The sequence below is a fragment of the Podarcis filfolensis genome, assembly GCF_964270895.1.
Source record: "Podarcis filfolensis genome assembly, chromosome: 10".
NCBI classification, from domain to species: Eukaryota; Metazoa; Chordata; class Lepidosauria; order Squamata; family Lacertidae; genus Podarcis; species Podarcis filfolensis.
In genome coordinates, this window is record NC_139612.1 from 43807858 (window position 1) to 43828661 (window position 20804).

The following is a 20804-nucleotide window of genomic DNA, read 5'->3' on the forward strand; positions in this document are numbered from 1 at the left end:
ATTATCAACTTGGGATGAATTTTGGGTTTTCACCTACTTTGATTATCTGTCACTGCATATATAAAATAAGTGAACTGAGCTCTTTCATAAGGCATTTTTCTCAAATAAATATTTATCAGAAAGAATTGGAGTGGAATTTCAGTGAAACAGACCAATTAACCTATCTCCCACATTCTTGCTTCTGGAGTCAGGTGCTGGTATACTGGCATATCTGGCATGGCTAGGCTTCTTAGTATTTGCCTACTTGCTAAGTTTTGTCTTTGCCAGTTTTGAATCCAGCTGTACTATTGGAATGTACCACATAGTGTGGCAATGAATTCCACAAAGGTGTTGCATGAAAATTGTTTTTGTTGTAATGGCTGCCAAGTGGGAATGCAGGTTTCCATCATATAACATACATTTCGTGAGCGTAATTTACATAATAAGACAATTTACCTTATATGAATCCCCCCCCTTTCATCTTCAAATTCCAGATGGAGGCCAAAGTAAAGGGGACACTAAGTTACAGAGGAAAACCCAGTGATGTCCTGATGAGCAAGGGAGTTAAAGTGGTTCTGCTTTGCTGATGGAGACTGACCAGTTGGGAAAGTGCTTACGCGGACACAGAGCTGCTGTTTCTGTCAATGTTTACATATTCTGATTCCAAGCACTGTGGTGAGGAGGAGGAGGAGGAGGAGAAGAAGAAAAAGAAAAGAATACTTGATCAAAGAGAGAAGGAAAAGGAGGAAAGTGTTCATGTAAAAATGGTTCATAGTTTGATATCTCCTAGTGAATTCCCAAAGCCTTTTATCCTTTCTGAATAGCTCAGAAAGGTTTGGCCAAATAGGTTCAGTTGTCAAACCTACAGCAGCACAAACCTTCTTTCAGGCTGATATCTGATAGAGGATCTGTGAAAGGAAGCTAAAATAAACATCTCTATCCATCATGCAAGTGAGGCCATACATCTGTTGTCCCCAGGGAAGCCTACAGTATATGCCAGTTAGGAACATTCTGTACAGCTTTGGATAATGTGGCATATAAAGCAAAAATTGTGATTATGTAGAAAAAGCAAGGAAGAAAGTATTTTCTCCACACCAAGCTAAGGCCATTTTGTCACTATCTCTTTGAAGAGCCTAAAGATTACAGACGGGGAGGATTGTTCACCATAGGTAATGTCATTGACCAGGGTAGAGTTTTTCTCCTCTCAAGATGGGAGGAAGGGAAAAGTCGGAGGGTGTTCTGTAACCATTCTTCAATTTAACTTCATATACTCAAATATAAAATGAGAACTTACTTGGCTTCATCAGACCAGATCTTGCTTTCAGTATCTTCTGAAGAAAGTCTTTTCCTGCCCTTAATCTTGCTGTAGTACTTCAGAGTTGCCTTATTTTTCATAAACATAATCCAGAAATCTCCAGTTTTGATCCTTTGTGAAGAAAGTCTTGTCTCTGGTTCTTCTCCCTCTTGTAATAGCTCTAAAAAGTCTCACACTGTATTGATTTCCAGCTCACAATAACTACATGTAGCTTGCTTTTGTACAGTGTCTTAATTTTCTCAGTACTGTTCAAAGCCTTCTCCAAAGAGTAGTTGAGGTGCCTTCAGCCTTGGCTTAAAATATGTACCTCCAGCATTCCTAATACCTGCATAGCTAGGAGGTATAAAACCTGGCCCCCTTGTTGCACAGGGACACAACTTCTTTGCTGACATTCAGTTTTTGATAGCAATATATTAGATGTTGGGGAGGCAAATCTTGTATTGCACTTCGTAATTATTACAGAAGGAATATTTGGATCAAAATATAATTTTGTTAAGAAAAATCAAGAAGGCATGAGACATTGTGCTCTTCTGTAAAAAGTATCTGTTTTCTCTCACTTAAATCTTACTAAAACATTTTGACCCGTTCTAGCCTGAAAAAACTGAAAAATCTAAGTAATCTGAAAATGAAGGCCATTCTCCAATAAAGGTATATGCGCACGCAGGAGAACATGTATAGCTGGAGGTTTCTTTGAAACTTCAACTGCAACTGGTCAAGCTACAGTTTAAGCAGACAAGCAGCTTGTCCGTTAAACAATATGAGTGGCTGCATTAAAACTTCAGAGAAATCTTTGGCTCTTCATAGTGTTCTACCCACATACCTGTATAGCTTTATTGTATAGTGACCTAGATCACACTTGCTGCTGCCTTCTACCAGACACGTTTTTTGTTTCCAAGTATGTTCCTTCATCTTAGAAAGCCAGATATGTTATATTTACTAATTTAGATTTCACACTAATTCTATATGTAAAAATATACATATATTTAAATAATATATAATATAAACACAGTAACTGAATGTTGGGTTGAGCCCACTAATAAAGAACTTTGCACAACATCATGGAATAAAAAACTCAGTTAAATATTGAATTTTGCCAAATGCAAGGTAAACAAAAGACTTTTCTAAAATATTTCTTGTAGTTTGGTAGAAGAGACTACAAACTTGCCATACTTAGTTCAGAATATATTTCGCTGGTTCATTTCCCCCAAACCTTAGAGTCCCAAAACTATTAACTGGTATATTTTCCTCTCTTACTCATTTTGCTGACCCTTGAGATAGAGGTAAAAACTTCCTTGTTCACCACAGCATATATTCCATACATAAACATACAAAATCTTACATTCTCTGCAAGCTTGTTACTATAGTGTTGGCTTTCCCTTGTAGCAATTTAAAGCCTGCATTGCAAATTAAGTATGTTTTTGAATCCTTTTTTAATGTATCTTGAAAGTGTGACTACGTTGAAAAAATAAAAATAATAAATGCAGTTATTGCTTGAGTGAGGTAGAAATGTATTTTCAGTGAAATACCATCAAATGTGAGATTACATTGGCTTAACTAGAAGGAATTTAGTGAGAATTTGGCATGTGATGAGTCTGCCTTTGCAGATCTTATTATGAACACGAAATCTTAAGCAGGCAATATTCCTTTCCCCCCTCTGTTCATTCTAATATGCAGTAGGAGAAAGTATGGAGGTCAAATGTTTTTCTGGCAGACTTAGTTTTTTGCTTCCAGGTGTTTATCACTGATAGAAATATTGTACCAGACAATTCATTTATGTCACTTTTTCCCTTTTAAGCTCTTCTGTATTTATAAAGCAAAATTATAGTCCATGGTTAAGCTACTGAAAAATGAAATTTCCCCCTTTAGAACAAAAATAGCACAAATTGCCTGCCCCTTCAGTATAGCTCATGCGTATTCTAATAATATATTAAATCAGTGAATGAGTTGATAGGTCAGACTACACAGTCATTCATCTCGCCACAAAAAAGTCAAACAGGAATAAGCTGGGCATACAATGTGAACTCTCAGACTATCAAGTTTCAAAAACAGCCAGCTGTAAGTATCTGAAGACATTGTGACACCAGTAAAATAATGATAGATGCCAACTCTGCACTGTGTGCACAGTAAAGGGCGAAAAAGATATTGGAATGAATCAACACAATGAAGTGCAGCATTTTTAAAAAAATAAAAAGATATAGGTACATGAGCTAAACAGTTGGATCTAATGAAATGGCTAGAAAGAGGATAAATAGCATTCTAATGCGGTTTAATTTGATGAACTTCCTGCATAGTAAGATTCCATTTAGTTGTGTGGTGTTTTTAAAGGTCTTCGGGAATTCAAGTTGCTCTTGTCCTAACCCCCTCAGTATTCACAAGCAATAAGTCAAAGCTGTTATTCTGGGCAGCTGAGCTGAACCAGGAACTAAAATGGCAAGCTCACTCTGAGCCTCAAATACAAGCAATAATTTTCAAGTACAGGTTTGGAAATTGAATATTATTTAAATTATGCCTTCTGCTATGTGTGCTTAACCTTATGGGAACACACTAGCAATTTCTAGGTTATCTGGAATTTATCCAAAATCTAGATAAAGGATACAGGCATTGAACTACAGAATGCAAAAACGTCAGTTGTCTTAACAATATATTGTTCTTCTCCAACCTTAAGATAAAAGTTGATGGTTTAAATTACTCCTTTTTGTTCAGACTTTTATATCTGTTTGTCTCCCGGAAGATGGTTGGGAATGTTGTCAAAGTCCCAGGTGTGGGTGCTGTGGGTTTGACATCTGTTTTATTAAATAAGAAGTGACTTTTAATTTATCTAGTAGTATAGGCTGGAAGTGGGGTAGACAAGCAATATGACACTTCTTTCCATTTTTAGCAGTCTAATCCAACCTCTGCATAGCCTCTCCACTTGGTACAAAAGTAAAGATTCTGCAATTCCGAAGCTACCATCAGTTATACGGAACCATAATCATCTGACAGATAGTCTCTTAATGCTCCCAACTGTCTTATGTTTGCTGCTACATTCGTGGAAAGAACTTTTGGCTATATTTATAAGTAAATTTAAATCTAGTTTACAGATGGGTTTTAGAGTTGGTTGCCCACAGGAAGATTAGAATGTCTTGATTTATTGGAGTGCATTGGCAACAGATATAGTGACTACGCTTATTTTTTTATTTTGGGACTTTTCAGGATAGTATTGCAGGGAAGAAGTAACGCCTGCAGTCAGGCTAAGCTTTGGAAGGTTTTCACCCAGGTCTCTTCCAGTGTTGGTCATTGTAGAATTGCTTGCTTTTTCTATTTTCTAAAAACTAAACACAAAGGTAAACAACTGATCAACATTTTATGCAATTTAATTTTATGGCAACATGTAAAAGTTTTTATATAATTTGGTTCTGTCTCTGAATAGTGTTATCACTCCAACTTACTTGATTCAGGCCTTTGTCCTTTGGTTAAGTGCCTTTTCTTTGTTTTTTGTTCCCAACTTTCCTCAAAAAGTATACTCAGAGGTCCTAAAGTGCTAGGAGGTATTTGGAAGAACCTTGAACCTGCCAATATGACTTTATGCTGTTAAAATGACTTTTCCCTTCTGTAATTAGTGTGTGTAATGTTATCACCGCTGTATCATGGCATTCATTATTAGGTGCTTGCTTTCACACATGGCAGTATTCCCAACAGCCCTAATGTTTCATATGTTTTCTGTAGCATTAATGTTTACTTACAAAGGTGAACACAGACACAGGTGAGAGTATGGTAATTAGGTGTATTTGAGCAACTGTAAGGAAATGAGTGGTTAGTTGGAAATGGGCTGAACTATTCTCACTGGAGTTTCAGGTTGCATATTAAATTTTAGTATAATAGTGCTAGTCTGATAGTGGTATAAATATTGAATAAACTTGAACTGGTATTCCTAAAGTGTGACACAATTCTCAACAAAATGTTAACATTCTTAGCAAAAAAAAAGAAGCACTGAACAAATTTCCACAAATTATAGAAATTGTATCAAGAATTCGTATTTCTTAAATCAAACTAGCAAAGTTAATTTCAGTTCCGGCAGCACAAAAAGTGCTGGCTAAAAAGGTAGAATCCTTTTCATCTTGTTCTACTCCATCTGAGGAACCTGTTCTTTGGATCTCTAGGCAGCTATCTGGTGACAGTAGTGACTAAATATTCCTACTTAAAGTGACTGTTTCCCATGCATATTGAGCTTCCTTGTGTTGCTCAGATACATATCTAAAAATCTGTGTCAGAATTAGTCACACAAGAATCTTGCAATTAAGTAGCAAACTTGCTAAATTAAGAGTAGCAAACTAGTTTTCAAGCAAAGAATCACAACAGGATTTCACTTAATGTCAATATTTTTATGACGCCTACTACTGTAAATTAATGAACTGTGAGAATAGTAAAAATACAACCTAGCAATCAGAATAAGTAAATGTGCATTTTAAAGCTTGTTATATATTTGTAAAAAAGTAATCTGGATTTTCTTTAACAGTGTATTATTTAACAAGGTTTTACTATCTCGAAAACAAATCTAAGTTGCATTCTGTCAAAATAATTCTGAATCAATGGTTGGGCACTCAGTGCTGAATACTGCTATACCTGTTCAAGTGAAGGTGGCTCATTGTGGCTGAGGGAGATATTATCTATGTGGTGAGTTAGTTTCTTCCTAATTCCAGTGCAAATATGAGAGGAGATTGTTCTACCTCTAGTCAAAAAAGGGGTTTGAACAAACTTCCGTTTAGCAAGGAATGTTCTAATTGGGAGGGAAGAGAGAGACAGCCATGCCCTTGTTTGTTTGAAGCCTGAGCTATGGCCTAAAATTAAGCTTTAAGGAACTTACATCATTTAGAAAAAAATGAGCTTGCTCTAAACATAACTTCATCAAAGAACCCCAAAATGTGTCATTTTCTATGGGCGGAGGTATTAGGGAAATGTGGTGGTGTGGAATCAGTGTGACAGTGCAGAAATTGCCCTTACTCTTCTCTGAATCCACTTCTCAGGACCCTTTTGCTCAATTTTGCCTTTTTACAGCTCCCACCAATTTTTTGGTGGTTGAAGTTTTAAAAGAGCTTTGAGAAGTCTTTGTTCCATATAGCTTTTTTGGAACCATTCGACTCACTCGCTCCAGGAAACGCAAGCTCCATGTTTAGACCATTTTCAGTTCTTTTCCCTAATTGAATTATCCTTTCGTTTGGCACAGCAGAAAACCAGGGTTCTCTAGTTTTATCTTACAATAAATGTTGCATTATGGAGCAGTTCTTGTGCAGGGTAAGAGTGTCTTTGTTCCATATAACAAATAATTTTCTGAAGCCTTCTCCCATTCCTATTGTAGACGGTTAAATAGTGTACACGACATTCAATTATTTTTCACCTCATTAAGGACTGAGGGTTTTTCACTTGCTGTGCTGACATTTAGCAGCAAAGATAACAACTGGATATGCTCTTGCCTGACATAAAACATAAATTGGCATAAACAAGCAAATTCAGAGGAAGCTAAATGGTAGGCATGGCACTCAATGTTTATTTAGAAGCAACTGGTTTTCAGCATGGGGGCAGGGATGGTCTTTGTTTTCATCCTTTCCCTTCTCTCTACAAGGCCTTAGTTTGATTCAGTAGGCAGTAAAATAAACTATGCATATAACTAGACTTATCATTCAGTAGCACATATACATTTCCCATGCTGGTGTGACGTTTACCCAAAGAAACAAGATATAGCTTTTTGAATGTGTATACTACAGAAATATTTTTGTAACATGGAAATTAAACTCTAGATAAAAAGCAAAAAGACTTTCACCAGTTCAAAGCTAGTGTCATGAAGAAACTTCATGGCTTTAAGAGCGATATTAAAATCTGATGATGTAATGCCTTGACATTATCAAATATGCAGACATGAAACACGTAACTGTGGGAGAAATATCCTTCATTACCATCAGCAAACAGAACTTGATAAATCTGCAAGTGAATGAATACCTCACCTGTACACAGAGAAATGTCAGTTGGACATTTTAACTAACTCTTCCTCTAGATAGATCCTCCTCTAAATGTAAGTCAAGTTAAAATCCTGATACTTTTCTGCCTCCTCTTGCACATTTCAGTGTTGGACCTTGTGTGGTTTAAATAATTGTCTGACTAAACTCCCTGATGTTGCAACTGGTGCACTTTTGTCATTCATTCTCAGTGTTGGAGGTAGATTCTAAGCTTTAGAGTATTTGGACTGCTAGCAAGCAAGCAAAAACTCAATTATACTTACGTTACTTTAAAATAAGCTTAACTTGACCTCAAACCTGCTGAGCAGCGTTGAATTTTTATCATTATAAACTAGCTCCCCCCCCCCTTTCCCCCTCTTAGCACATTCAGACCTGAACATTACATTTCATCCGTTGGTATTTTCTAGGTCACAATATGTTTATTATAAGTGAGTGCCTGTGTCATTATAAATTCAGAGCATTGAGCAGAAATTATTCTGGAACAAAAGAATAAAATGCATTTCCTAATAAAGGGAATCACTCAACAGTAGAGCTTTGAAGTTTAAAGGCTAGCAGTTCTAACCTTTCTGCTGAATCGTGTGTGTGTGTGTGTTTTCCTCACCTATTAACATTCAGTTGGGGGAGAAGTAAGCTTTTAATACCTAGCTCAGTTGGCTAGGTATTTTAATAGAAGAGGTTATACAAAGTGAGGAAACTTCTACATGGTTAGCTCACTACTTGACAAAATTGACACATGAGTAGTTTTAAAAAATTACTAGTTTGTATACCCCTCCTTAATGTAACAAGCTTCCTTATCAAGTAGTGGTGCTGTAATAAACCATACTTGGCAAACACATCTGAAGCAGTAACTGTGTTCTAGGTTCCACATGTAGGCTTACCTTACTAGTTAGAATTGGAGTTTTTATGTAACTGAAGGGGAAACCTTTGGCTTCATGTGGGGAGAATACTCTCCTAAAACATCTTCCATGTGATAATGTACTCCATTGCAACAAATATAAATGGCTTCTCTTAGAGAAGGGGGCTTGAGTAGCCAAACACAGCTACTTGATAACTGGTGCCAACTGCTTTTGGTTTTGCTTTTTAGGGAGATGTGTTCTACTGACGTGACGTAAATGATTTTATCTTTTCCTCCTCTCTCAAACCGAATCTGAACACAATATTTGAATTAACTTTTTTGTAATAATCTCAGGACCTGAAAGATTGTAGCATAGTGTGTCTTAAATGATGTACTGTACCAGCCATGAATTTTGTAAATACCCCTATCGCCCTCCTTTTTGTATTTTTGTTCTTTTTTTAAATATGTAAGGCTCCTCACCAGAACTGGTGCTTGCTTACTATCCATCTAAAACTGGAGTAGGAAAAAGGGAAAGCTGCTGTCACAATTGCCTGCCCCAGTTCTAAGTGTACGTTAAGGTTTGCTCAATTTTTAAAATGCTATTTATCTGGGAAACAAATACTTTTACTCCTAGCACACTATATCATGGTTTGGACCTGAACAATAACATATTGAATAACATATATTTGTTCCAGAACCAAAATTTCTTGATGTCAGAAGCAATTTTCTTCATGGCATGCCTGCCTCTGAAGTCCAGGAATTCCCAGTTTTCAAACTTCCAAACAGGGTGCAGATTTTTATTTTTTTGCAACAGACTTCCTCTAAGAATGCATCTGTAGTTAGCTAGCAGATATCTGATCTGAAGTGGGAGCCTTGTTCAATTGAGTGTAGGTGTTCCTGTTCTTAACTATGGCAGGGCCTTCATGAGTGTTTTTTTCCCCCTTTTGTATGTGTCATGTGTCTGTGCTGTATTAAATAAAGAGGAATGTACATATAAGCCCATCCGTCTTCTGCTATTTATTTATGTATTTGAAGTCATTAAAACATGCAATGTTGCTATCAAATAATACATTTTTTAAACCCAACAAAACTAACAGTATAGGGAGGACAATACTGATTCAGAGTACAATGAAAATACAAAATATCAAAGCAAAAACTAATATACCTGATCTCCAAATGATCACAAAAAAGATATTTACAGAAGCAAGAAGAGGGTTGTGTGTTGTCAAGACTACGTGTGAAGAAAAATCCTCAGTCTAGGTCCAGTTGTCAAAAAATGTGCTCTCGTGACAGTGGCATGTGAAGCAGCACCTTGGCTAAGAATGCAAGAGAGCAGGTAGATTCAACTAGAAGCTATCCTGGACACAGGCAGGTTAGGGTCTAAAGCACTGAGCCCTAGGGCTTGCCGATCGGAAGGTCGGTGGTTCAAATCCCCATGATGGGGTAAGCTCCCGTTGCTCGGTCCCAGCTCCTGCCAACCTAGCAGTTCGAAAGCACATCAAAGTGCAAGTAGATAAATAGGGACCGCTCCGGCGGGAAGCTTTCCGTGCATTGCTCTGGTTTCGCCAGAAGCAGCTTAGTCATGCTGGCCACATGACCCAGAAAAACTGTCTGCGGACAAATGCCGGCTCCCTCGGCCAGTAAAGCGAGATGAGAGTCCACAGAGTCGTCCGCGACTGGACTTAACTGTCAGGGGTCCTTTACCTTTAATTTTTTACCAATACATTGAATTGGTCCTGCAAATGGATTGGGAGCTAATGAGTATGACAGTACACCAGCATTAACTGCCAGTGCCTCTGGCAGATTTCTTTTGTATTAATTTTAATTTTGTTCCCATTGAGGCTTTTGAATACTGCACAGGCACCCTCACAATAGCACCTTGCAGTAGTCTAATCCAGATGTTACTAAGGCATACATGACTGTTCAGGTCAGACCTCACCATGGAGGATTCCAACCTAAAATGGGAAAAGACTGTTTGTAATCCAGGCATGGGATACATTATATTGTCATGTTACTGCATTATAATGTCATGTTACTGTTACTCTTTTTCCTAATACTGTACTTCAGTTGTGCAGAGGTAATTGTACACAGAAACACTGTTAGAGCTTTTTCATATACAGTACAACCAGTTCCGATAGAACTGATAAACTGGTGATATATATTGCCCATTGTAGAGCTGCCATACACTATTCACTCAGGTGACAGGATTGTTGTGAATTGGAAATACTGTAATATGTAAAGCATCCCTTAATAAACTGTTGAATAGTTTTTTAAAAATCTGCCTTGTAGGCAAATTTGGAAGCTGGAGGAATTATTAGCAGAACTATGCTAATGAAAAAAGGGATGCATGATATTTTGCAAGCATTTTAAAACTGTGGTGCATTTTACAAGGATGGTAGGTGAGCAAATAACTAGGAAAGAAAAGCAATGTGTTTCTAAAGCTCTGTTAAGTTTATCTTGGAAGAAAAATGCTGTGGTGGCTTACCTCTGAATAAACATGCAAAGGCTGTTATACGCATATTCCTTGTAAATATGTTTATGTCTGCGTTCAGCAAGAGGCGAATGGCCTTTAACTTAAACCAAACCACTCCGCTTTCTGCCTTAAAAGCCAGTTATGGAGACAAGCACCTCCTATTAACGAAGAAGGGTTTTTGAGTGAAGAGAGCAGAGTTACTTCAAAGCACTGCCACAAAAGAAAACCTGTAGCCTTGCCCTACTTTTTTATTTTTCTCACACTGATTCCTTTATATTTCCAGCACTCTTACCCCGAAAGGCAAGAGAAGGCGGGTGGGGCGGAGTTCCTTCGCAATGCAGAGAGCCCTTACTTAGATCTATGGGCGCCTTCGTGTGTCTAGAAATATGTGGAGCAACGTCCGGCATGCAAACGTCACAGTGTTGCCGGATGAGCAACCTGCGACGTATATGGAAGGGGTGGGACCTGTCTACGAAAAATGCGATGTTAGATACAATAACAGGATTGGAAGACTTTAAACTGTGTTAGCCCCAGTGGCCTAATGGATAAGGCATTGGCCTCCTAAGCCAGGGATTGTGGGTTCGAGTCCCATCTGGGGTGATGTTTTTTCCACCCTTCCTTCCCCCTCTGTTATTCAGTTTACATTTTGAAGCTGTTTGAAGAATTACGCTTCCTTTCAGCGCGGTAGTCGGAGGAAGGCGCGAACTGCATTAACTACAGTTATACTAACGGTAACGTGAGCGACACGCAGAGTAGTAATATTCTGCCGACTCTCTCATACTACTTATGAGTAACTTTGACACTGTGCGTAGCTTTCGTGCGGCGTGTTCATTTCACACAGCCTTTCTACAGTAAAACTCTTTAACCATTTCACAGCCCTCGTCTTCAGCACACGGAGGCTTAGCACATTTATGGCATAAAATGTGGTGGACCCCAGCCCGCTTCATAAAAGGAGGTTTACGCCACGAATGTGCAGCTAAGCCTTTATGGCGCCTTTGAACACTTTCTGGGACCCACCAGGGCTGACCACTATTGGGAGTCTCTTTGCAGGCAAGGCTGGCGGTGGAAGTGCCTGGCTGTCAAGGCACCTCTGAAAGGGAAGTCTTCTGTGCTGGGAGAACCAGCGGTCCTCAGGCCGTTGTGGAACTACAATTCCCGCCGTGCCTGGCCGGAGATTTCAGGCATGGGTGTAGCGGGGCGCGGGGGCAGCTTCCCCCCAAATCGCGGAAATACATAGAAACACTTAACTCACGAATTGCATCGCAGAGATCTCGGTTCTGCCCCCTCCCCCCCCACAAATCCTGGCCACGCCCACGCATTCGGAAGTTTGAGTCCAACAGCCGTTGTTTCCTCGCGCCCTGCCTGTTCAGTTCGTTCCCCGACGTCACGCCTCGACCCCGAACTTAGGCACGCGGCTGCCGCGACGCCCTCGCAGCTCGCGGAGTTCGGTTGATCTCGGCTCTGTTAGCCGTCCCTGCAGGGCGGGTGAAAGGAGCTCTTCCGCTTTCCCCCGTCGGCTGATCTTATTGGCTGAACCTGGAACGGGCTGCGGCGTTTCATTGGCTGAGAGGAACCGAAGTGTTTGGCCAAGATGGCGGCACTGGGTTCGCCTCTCCGTACTTTCCGCGGTCTGCTGCGCGAGCTCCGCTATGTGCAAGGCGGCCGCTCCTACCGGAAGACGGAGGCTTACCGATATCTGAAGGAAGCCTTCCGCGCCCACCGGGTACGTTGGTGAGGAGGAGTCGGCACGGCTGTGGGGTCGCTGCGTTAACAGAATGTGTGTCCCGTAATGTCGTTTATAATGTCGACCTTCTAGGCTACGGTAATGCACGCTGCCCGCGGCTGCCGTGGATAACTATAGCGTCTAGCCTCTTCATAAAATTATAAGAGTGCATTTCGCGCCTTAGGGTCTCCGCTATCCTCTCCCTGCGGTTTTATGGGTCCAGTTCAAGTTGTTAGATCCAGTACACTGCACCCAAACTGCTTTGGTTTATATACCAACCCTCTTTTTGATGTCTGCTCTCAGCTTTTATCAGCTAAGAAAATCATCTTGATATAAAGCAATTTGAGCGAATGAGACCAATAGGGGGTCCAGTGGTAAAGAAGGCTGTCTCTGCACATGGTGTAGAGGGAAGTGAGGGGCATATGGGGCTTTTCAACCTGGTAAGAGGCCCCATCTAGAAGGAAAACACCGATCCTAAACATCAGCCACCTAGAAACTATAAACATTCGTGAGAAAGGCTTTGGGAGTAAACCCTGAGGAAAAATCAGTACCAACTGCCTTGTGGGACATCTCCAGGAGAAGAAAAGGCTAAGAAGTAAACCCTACCTACACCAATCTGGAGTGGAGTCCCTAAGATGGCTGGATGGTGCCTTGTACGCCTTCTTCCAGCAACTCCTGTAGCCAAGCTGGTGTCAAACATATTGCTCTGCTTTCATTTAGACTACATAAGCGAGGCCGAGAGGCGGGTCTTGTCTGGTCAGCCCAGGACTTCCATACACACTGCTCAGGCTTGTGCTACAAAGGTCACTTTGGTGCTACTAACATAGTGGTACCCCTGGAGGCACACTCCAGTGTCTCTAGAGCAGAGGTTTTCAACCTTTTTGAGTCCATGGCTCCCTTGACCAACTGCAGGAGTGGCACTCCTATGGGGCTCGGGAGCCCAGTTATGTCACCCCTTGCCTGCAGAGCTCAAAGCCTTTCACGCTTTTTCGAACAGCCTCTCTTGTGGAGTGTTCTCTCAGCCTCCTGTCCTCTCCCCTCTCCTTGGGAGTCCTCTGGGCAGCCACTGCTGCTGTCCCTGGTCTCTTGAGCTGCTCCCCCTTGCTCCAAAGAGAGGTACCTCCTCAAACTGCTCCACAGGGGCCTGGGACTTATCTGTTCATTCCCAACAGCAAGGGCTGGAGGGCTGGCTGGGCTCCCTCAACTGCTTGCTTACTCCAAGGCCACATCAGCTCCTGGCAGCCAGCACCCCCTGGCCAGCCCAAGGCACCATTCACCTGTGGAGCTTGTAGCCAGGGCTGCAACAAACAGCTGTGCAAGCTTTTGGGAGGCAGAGATGCAAGAGGGCATCAGAGGAGGGAGAGAAGAAAAGAGAGACAGAGGCCAGTCTTGCCCGTGACACCCCTGAACATCATTCAAGGCACCCCAGGATGCCACGGCACACTGGTTGAAAACCACTGCTCTAGAGATAGACAGATGCCAACAATTGTCTATGACTAAGTGTATTAACTGTAATTTCTGAACTTTTTTCAAAAGCAACTCCATATAGATTACTGTTAAATGCAGTGACATCTGGAGGTTACTAGAGATGTGTTAGGCCATCTCTTTCTGGGTAGAGTCACAGCTGGCATTCTAGTCTAAACTGATATTCTTGTTTAGCTTGGCCATAATAATCTGATCGAATTAAAATGTATCTAGATCTAGCAAATTTCACAGCTTGATGGGATTCTAATAAGAATGCATAGATATATATTTATGAGGTTCTTATGTTCACCTACCTCTCTGTCTGCAGGTAACCAGTGAAAAATTATGCAGGGCCCAGCATGACCTACATTTCCAGGCTGCCACCTATCTTTGTCTTCTGCGTAGTGTCCGAGAACACTTAGCATTGCATAAGGAATATCATGGCAAAGGAGAGCGCTCAACAGAGGAAGCAGCTGGTCTTGTAGGCCTTAAACTGCCACAACAGCCTGGAGGGAAAGGATGGGAGCCGTGAATATAACAAGATTTGTTCTTACTTCCTGAGAATGCTATATTGAGTTTTATTTTTGAAGAGACACATTTGTTCAAATAAAAATGCTTGTATGAAATATAGGACTCTTAACCAGAAATTTGCAGTGCCCTTAAATGTGTTAAAGTACAGTCAACTCTTCTGATACATATATTTGGTTGCTTATTCCATCTTCCCTTTCAGCCTGCCTGCACTGCCATAACAAAGTGTTAACAATACAGACTGCATAGTGTGTATGATGAAGACTCAGCTGTTTTCCCAACCAGGATTTTCTTTGATCCGTTAAGAAATACTAATTTGGAGTGCAATCCTTTCCACACTTACCTGAGAGTAAGCCCCAGTGAACACAGAACTTACTTCAAAGTAAACATGCACTGTAAATGTGCAGTCAAAGCTACCTTGGAAACTGATAATTTAAATAGCTTAAATGTCAACCACCTTGCAACTAGCCAATTCAAAATCAGCAGTTAAAAACTAACATCAATGATATGATAAAGCATCAGTTATAAGAACTACAAACTTACTATTGCTTACTTTTAGAAAGTCTGTGTAAGTACGGTAAATTGTATCCGCTAAAAAGATGGCCGTTAGTGCCAGGCAGGCTTCCCTAGAGAGGACATTTTATAGATAAACTACCATGCCCAACTGGATCCTTTTTCCTGTCACCACCTGCCAATCCTTTGAAGATGGAGGGGCACAGCAAAGAGGTACTGAAAATAGCTGCAAGGTTCAAGCAGTCTTGTGTGGTAGAATACTGTTTTTCAGGTATCAGGTTCCCTAGCTGCATATATCTTTATAGGTAATCACCAGCACTTTGAATTGTACCTGGAAATGAACCAGCAGCCAGGCTAGCTATTTAAAAACAGGTGATGTTTGAAGCATATAGTTGCTCCACTTAATAATCTGGTAGAAACATTTTGTAGTAATTGAACATGTCTAGGAAGTCTTCAAAGGCAGCTACACACAAAGCACTGCCACACTCTGAAGATTGCTTAGATGGTTATTCATGAGCTACTGATCTCTGTCCAGGAGACACTATTGGAAGGTACTGCATACCATGAGGATCATTTAAGCATCCAGTATTCTGGATTTAGCAGAACCTCTAGCTATGAAGCTAATCGTACAAACAACACTGTTCAGTACCATTCTGTAACTGGCCTGCTCCTTCCATGATCAGAAAAGCTACCTTCTAACAGTACATCTGACTTGTCTGGATTGATCTTTGGTTTATTGGCCTTACACATCCATTACAGTTTGCAAACACTGATTCAGCACTCCCATTATTTAACCTTAATGTAACAAAAAAGAGAACTTATGTGATTGCAACTGGAATCTCCAGCTGAACTGATTTGATTGTACATGTTAAGAAATGATTTTTAAAAAGACTTTTCCAGCAATGCTGTGTTGTTTGATGTTGCATTCCCCCCCATTTATTACATTATTATTTTTCATTTCACATTTTTGTAAGTTGCTCTCTGAAAGTATCCTAAAATGTAGGTATAAATATATTAAATAAATAAACATAAATGTATAGGAAATTAGATGGACCCTAAACTAGAAATACAATAATGTCCATGAGTAGTCTTCCAGGACCACCTTCTGGAATTGGCTGTCTCAATCAGGACTGAAACCACTAAAATAACAGTCCCAACCCATACAACCTATTCATTTTTTTTAAAAATGATATTTTATTCAAATTTCAAGAAAGAGTTTACAAAAATAATAAGATAATAAAGAAAGAATACAAACAATAAAAAATACAGAGTAAAAAAAATAGAAAAAACAGTAAAAAATAAATAAATCCATCTTTCTTTTTTTTATAAAATATTTATTGAAATTTTACAAAAACATAGATTTACAAAATACAGAAGAAAAAAAACATACAAAAATACACAAAAAAGAAAAAAGAAAGATAAACATACAAAGTACAAAAAAACGAATAGATACAAAAGAGTTAAAAACAAACCCATTTTTTGTACCTTTAAACTCATTAGCTTGTTTCCTTGACTTCCTCACACCTCCCCTTTTTGTATTCCCATTTAAATAATCAAATCAGCAAATCCTTACCCTCTTTCATTTATCTTAACTCTATATCTTAACATATTATAGCTCTATATTTTCATCCATTATCAACTCATTTTTGCATATTCTAACTTTGTTGCTAGTGCCTCTTATTTTCAATCCAACATCATTTTTAACATTCATTAATTTTACAGTGTTTCTGAAGATAGTCTTTAAATTTCTTCCAATCTTCTTCCACCAACTCTTCTCCCAGGTCTCGGATTCTGCCAGTCATTTCCGCTAATTCCATATAGTCCATCACCTTCATCTGCCACTCTTCCAGGGTGGGTAAATCTTGTGTCTTCATCTTTCAATGTCTTATTTTTCATTCACTTGTTTCTCTGACCTCCTCACACCTCCCTTTTTTGTATTCCATTTCAAATGGTTAATTCAGCAAATCCTTTCCCTCTTTGTTTTTATCTTAGTTCTTTATCTTGACATATTGTAACCTTATAATTTCATCTATTTAATAAATCATTTTTACATACTCCTTTTTAACATTGTTACTAAAACCGCTTCGTTTCATTCCAACATCGTTTTAACATTCATTAATTTTGCAGTGTTTCTGTAAATAGTCCTTAAATTTCTTCCAGTCTTCTTCCACCGACTCTTCTCCCTGGTCTCGGATTCTGCCAGTCATTTACGCCAATTCCATATAGTCCATCACTTTCATCTGCCATTCTTCCAGAGTGGGTAAATCTTGTGTCTTCCAATACCTTGCAATAAGTATTCTTGCTGCTGTTGTGGCGTACATAAAAAAAGTTCTATCCTTCTTTAACACCAATTGGCCGACCATGCCCAGGAGAAAGGCCTCTGGTTTCTTCAAGAAGGTATATTTAAATACCTTTTTCATTTCATTATATATCATCTCCCAGAAAGCCTTAATCCTTGGGCACGTCCACCAAAGGTGAAAGAATGTACCTTCATTATCTTTACATTTCCAACATTTATTATCGGGCAAATGGTAGATTTTTGCAAGCTTGACTGGTGTCATGTACCACCTGTATATCATTTTCATAATATTCTCTCTTAAGGCATTACATGCCGTAAATTTCATACCTGTGGTCCACAACTGTTCCCAGTCAGCAAACATAATGTTATGTCCAACATCTTGTGCCCATTTCATCATAGCAGATTTAACCGTTACATCCTGGGTGTTCCATTTCAGCAGCAAGTTATACATTCTTGAAAGTATCTTAGTTTTGGGGTCTAGCAATTCTGTTTCCAATTTTGATTTTTCCACCTGGAAGCCAATTTTTTGTCCAAATTGTAAGCCTCCCTTATTTGATAATAATGAAGCCAATCTCGCACTTTATCTTTTAATTTCTCAAAACTCTGCAATTTCAATTTATCTCCTTCTTGTTCCAGAATTTCCCAATATTTCGGCCATTTGGCCTCCATATTGAGCTTTTTCTGGGCCTTTGCTTCCATCGGTGACAACCACCTTGGGGTTTTATTTTCAAGTAGGTCCTTATATCTTATCCAGACATTAAACAATGCTTTCCTGACAATATGGTTTTTAAATGCTTTATGTGCTTTAACCTTGTCATACCACAAATATGCATGCCACCCAAAAACGTTATTAAAACCTTCTAAATCCAAAATGTCTGTGTTCTCAAGAAGCAGCCATTCTTTCAACCAGCAGAATGCTGCTGATTCGTAGTAGAGTTTAAGGTCTGGCAGGGCAAATCCACCTCTTTCCTTTACATCAGTTAATATTTTAAATTTTATTCTGGGCTTCTTGCCCTGCCAGACAAATCTAGAAATATCTCTCTGCCACTTCTTGAAACAGTCCATTTTGTCCAAAATTTGCAATGATTGAAACAGAAATAACATTCTTGGCAATACATTCATCTTTATAACAGCAATTCGACCTAACAAGGACAGCTTCAAATTTGACCATATTTCTAGATCCTTTTTCACTTCTGACCAACATTTCTCATAATTGTCTTTAAATAAATTTAAGTTCTTAGCGGTCATATTAACCCCCAGGTATTTCACTTTCTTAACCAATGTTAAACCTGTCTCCTTCTTAAACCTCTCTTTCTCAATCGATGTTAAGTTTTTCTCAAGAACCTTAGTTTTTAACTTGTTCAGCTTAAATCCTGCTACATGACCAAATTCTTGAATCAATTCCAATACTCTTTTAGTACTAGATTCTGGCTCCTGTAACGTCAGTACTAAATCATCTGCAAAAACTTTCAATTTGTACTGTTTGGCTCCGACCTGTATACCTTTAATCAAACGGTCCCTTCTGATCATATTTAGCAAAGCCTCCAGGACCGAAATAAAGAGCAACCCATACAACCTATTCAGAAGATACTGTCAATGATATCAAAAGCTTTCTAGAGATGCTGAACAGGGTAGGCCACAATGCATTTCCCTCTCCTGGTATAGCCCATCCATCTGGGCAACGAAACGAGTTTTTGTATTGAAGCTTAATTGAAATACAGTGGTTCTTGAACGTAATCCATTCCAGGAGTCTGTTCGACTCCCAAAACCGTTTGAAAATCAAGGCACTGCTTCCGATTGGCTTTAGGAGCTTCCTGCACTCAACTGGAAGCCATGGAAGCAGCTTCGGATGTTTGGCTTCCGAAAAACGTTAGCAAACTGGAACACTTCAGGGTTTGCAGCGTTTCAGAGCTGATTTGTTCGGCAACTAAGCCGTTCGGGAACCAAGGTACCACTGTAGATCCAGAAGGGTGAATGGATTTGTATGGCAATCACTCAAAGACCATGCATTGTTTTCAGGAGGGGGGGTATGTCAAAAGAAGAAGTCTTTAGAGGTCTCACAATTGCTTCTTTCAGCACTACTAATAGTCAAAGTGCATAATGTGCAAGGCAGTTGGCTACGCTCTGCCAAGCACCTTGCCCATCCTCAGGCTGCAGCAAAGTGAAATTCATCCATCAAAGTAAGAATGGATGGTTCACTTGAATATATCCATAAATTGAAAATAGGAGCTATATACTAAGGTAAAGGTACCCCTGCCCGTACGGGCCAGTCGTGTCCGACTCTAGGGTTGTGCGCCCATCTCACTTAAGAGGCCGGGGGCCAGCGCTGTCCGCAGACACTTCCAGGTCACGTGGCCAGCGTGACAAGCTGCATCTGGCAAGCCAGCGCAGCACACGGAAACGCCGTTTACCTTCCCGCTAGTAAGCGGTCCCTATTTATCTACTTGCACCCGGGGGTGCTTTCGAACTGCTAGGTTGGCAGGCGCTGGGACCGAGCAACGGGAGCGCACCCCGCCGCGGGGATTCGAACCGCCAACCTGACGATCGGCAAGTCCTAGGCGCTGAGGTTTTACCCACAGCGCCACCCGCGTCCCTACGATCTATATACTAGATGCATCCATATATTGAACTGCACAACTAGTACCATGTAATATGCAACTGGTGACGAATCTAAACTTATTTATTTTTATTCCATCTATCTTTCAAGAAGCTTAGAGTGGCCTACAGTTTCAGACCACAGCCCTGTGAAGGATATGCTCAAAGACAGTAAGAGGCGCAGGGTTAGTGGGAATTTAAAACTGGGACTTCTTGGCTTATGTCAAGTGATGTACACCCTCTAGCCACCCTATTAAAAAACGATGCAGCTATTATCACCTCTAAACTGTGGCCAGTCGTTTGGCTACGAAAAGGACCTTTTGAAGTTTCAAGAGGTGGAGAGGAAGGTGAGCTTCCTCCAACGCTGTGGCCAAAGGAGTCGTTTTCTCTTTAAGAACATCTGCTAGGCCGCTGACGCTCGTCTGATTCAAAGGACAAAACGTCACAGAAAGAGCCTACGGGTGTCGCCTCCAATCAGCTCAAACGGCGACCCGAAGGCAAGACGGCAGGAGCGAGAACGCCTGACGTCGCAGGCTCGACGAGCGCCTGGTTTAGCCAATCAGAGCGATACAAATAGTCGAGGAAGGCGGGAGCGCGCGCGCGCGCAAGGATGTCCGTTACTGCCAGGCTGCGCGCGCGCGCCTAGCGAGGCAAGCGAGAGAGGAGTGAGCGCGCGGGGGGGACTGGCGGCCCTCAGATACCGACGAGCACGAGGCGGTTACCCGCTTCCCTTTCCCGTAAGAAGAGGCGACGCTTCGGCTGCGCCGGCCTCGGAGAAGAGCGTGTGAGAGAGGGGCGGTGCGCTTGAGCTCGCCCCTGGGCGAAGCGACCGCGGCGTCGGCTTCGACATCTTCTAGGCCGCTGTGGGCGGGGCTTATTCGGACTCGGCCGGCCCTGCCGGGTCCCGCGCGCTTTCAGGATGTCGGCACAGGCCCAAATGCGCGCGATGCTGGACCAGCTTATGGGCACCTCCCGGGACGGTAAGAATGATTGCCTGCCGGTCAGGCTCGGAGAGGGCGGGGGCGCGTCCCCCTCGGTCGCGGGGAAAGAGAGCAGAAGGAGCAGGAAAGGCCTACTGCGATGATTGGCA

The 20804-nt window shown here is 40.8% G+C and overlaps 2 protein-coding genes and 1 long non-coding RNA gene across 6 annotated transcripts in view; 2 read left to right on the forward strand and 1 right to left on the reverse strand.

Moving 5' to 3' along the window:
• The window catches only part of UBN2 (ubinuclein 2), a 49911-nt gene extending 40795 nt beyond the window's left edge, over positions 1–9116 (forward strand). The window contains exon 16 of one of the 2 annotated variants that reach the window (XR_014539032.1): positions 474–510. Coding sequence is in view for 1 of the 2 variants with exons in the window: in XM_083573750.1 (XP_083429876.1) it covers positions 474–523 (50 nt within the window). In the remaining variant the exon portion in view is untranslated. Of the gene's footprint in view, positions 1–473 lie in introns of both variants that reach the window. The other variant, XM_083573750.1, reaches the window with a different exon arrangement.
• On the reverse strand, positions 7308–11988 carry LOC310743555. The gene is made up of 2 exons (XR_014539095.1): positions 11459–11988; positions 7308–9435 (listed from the first exon to the last, which is right to left on the reverse strand). It is a non-coding gene; the product is annotated as an uncharacterized lncRNA (long non-coding RNA).
• A 153-nt stretch (positions 11989–12141) lies between these two features.
• The window catches only part of LOC310743491 (putative RNA-binding protein Luc7-like 2), a 32929-nt gene continuing 24266 nt past the window's right edge, over positions 12142–20804 (forward strand). Inside the window, exons 1-2 of one of the 3 annotated variants that reach the window (XM_083573824.1) lie at positions 12142–12315; positions 14108–14255. In XM_083573824.1, the coding sequence (XP_083429950.1) occupies positions 12184–12315; positions 14108–14255 (280 nt within the window). In that variant the 5' untranslated portion in view covers positions 12142–12183. Of the gene's footprint in view, positions 12316–14107; positions 14256–20176; positions 20695–20804 lie in introns of those variants that run through there. The other 2 variants (XM_083573821.1, XM_083573822.1) reach the window with 2 other exon arrangements.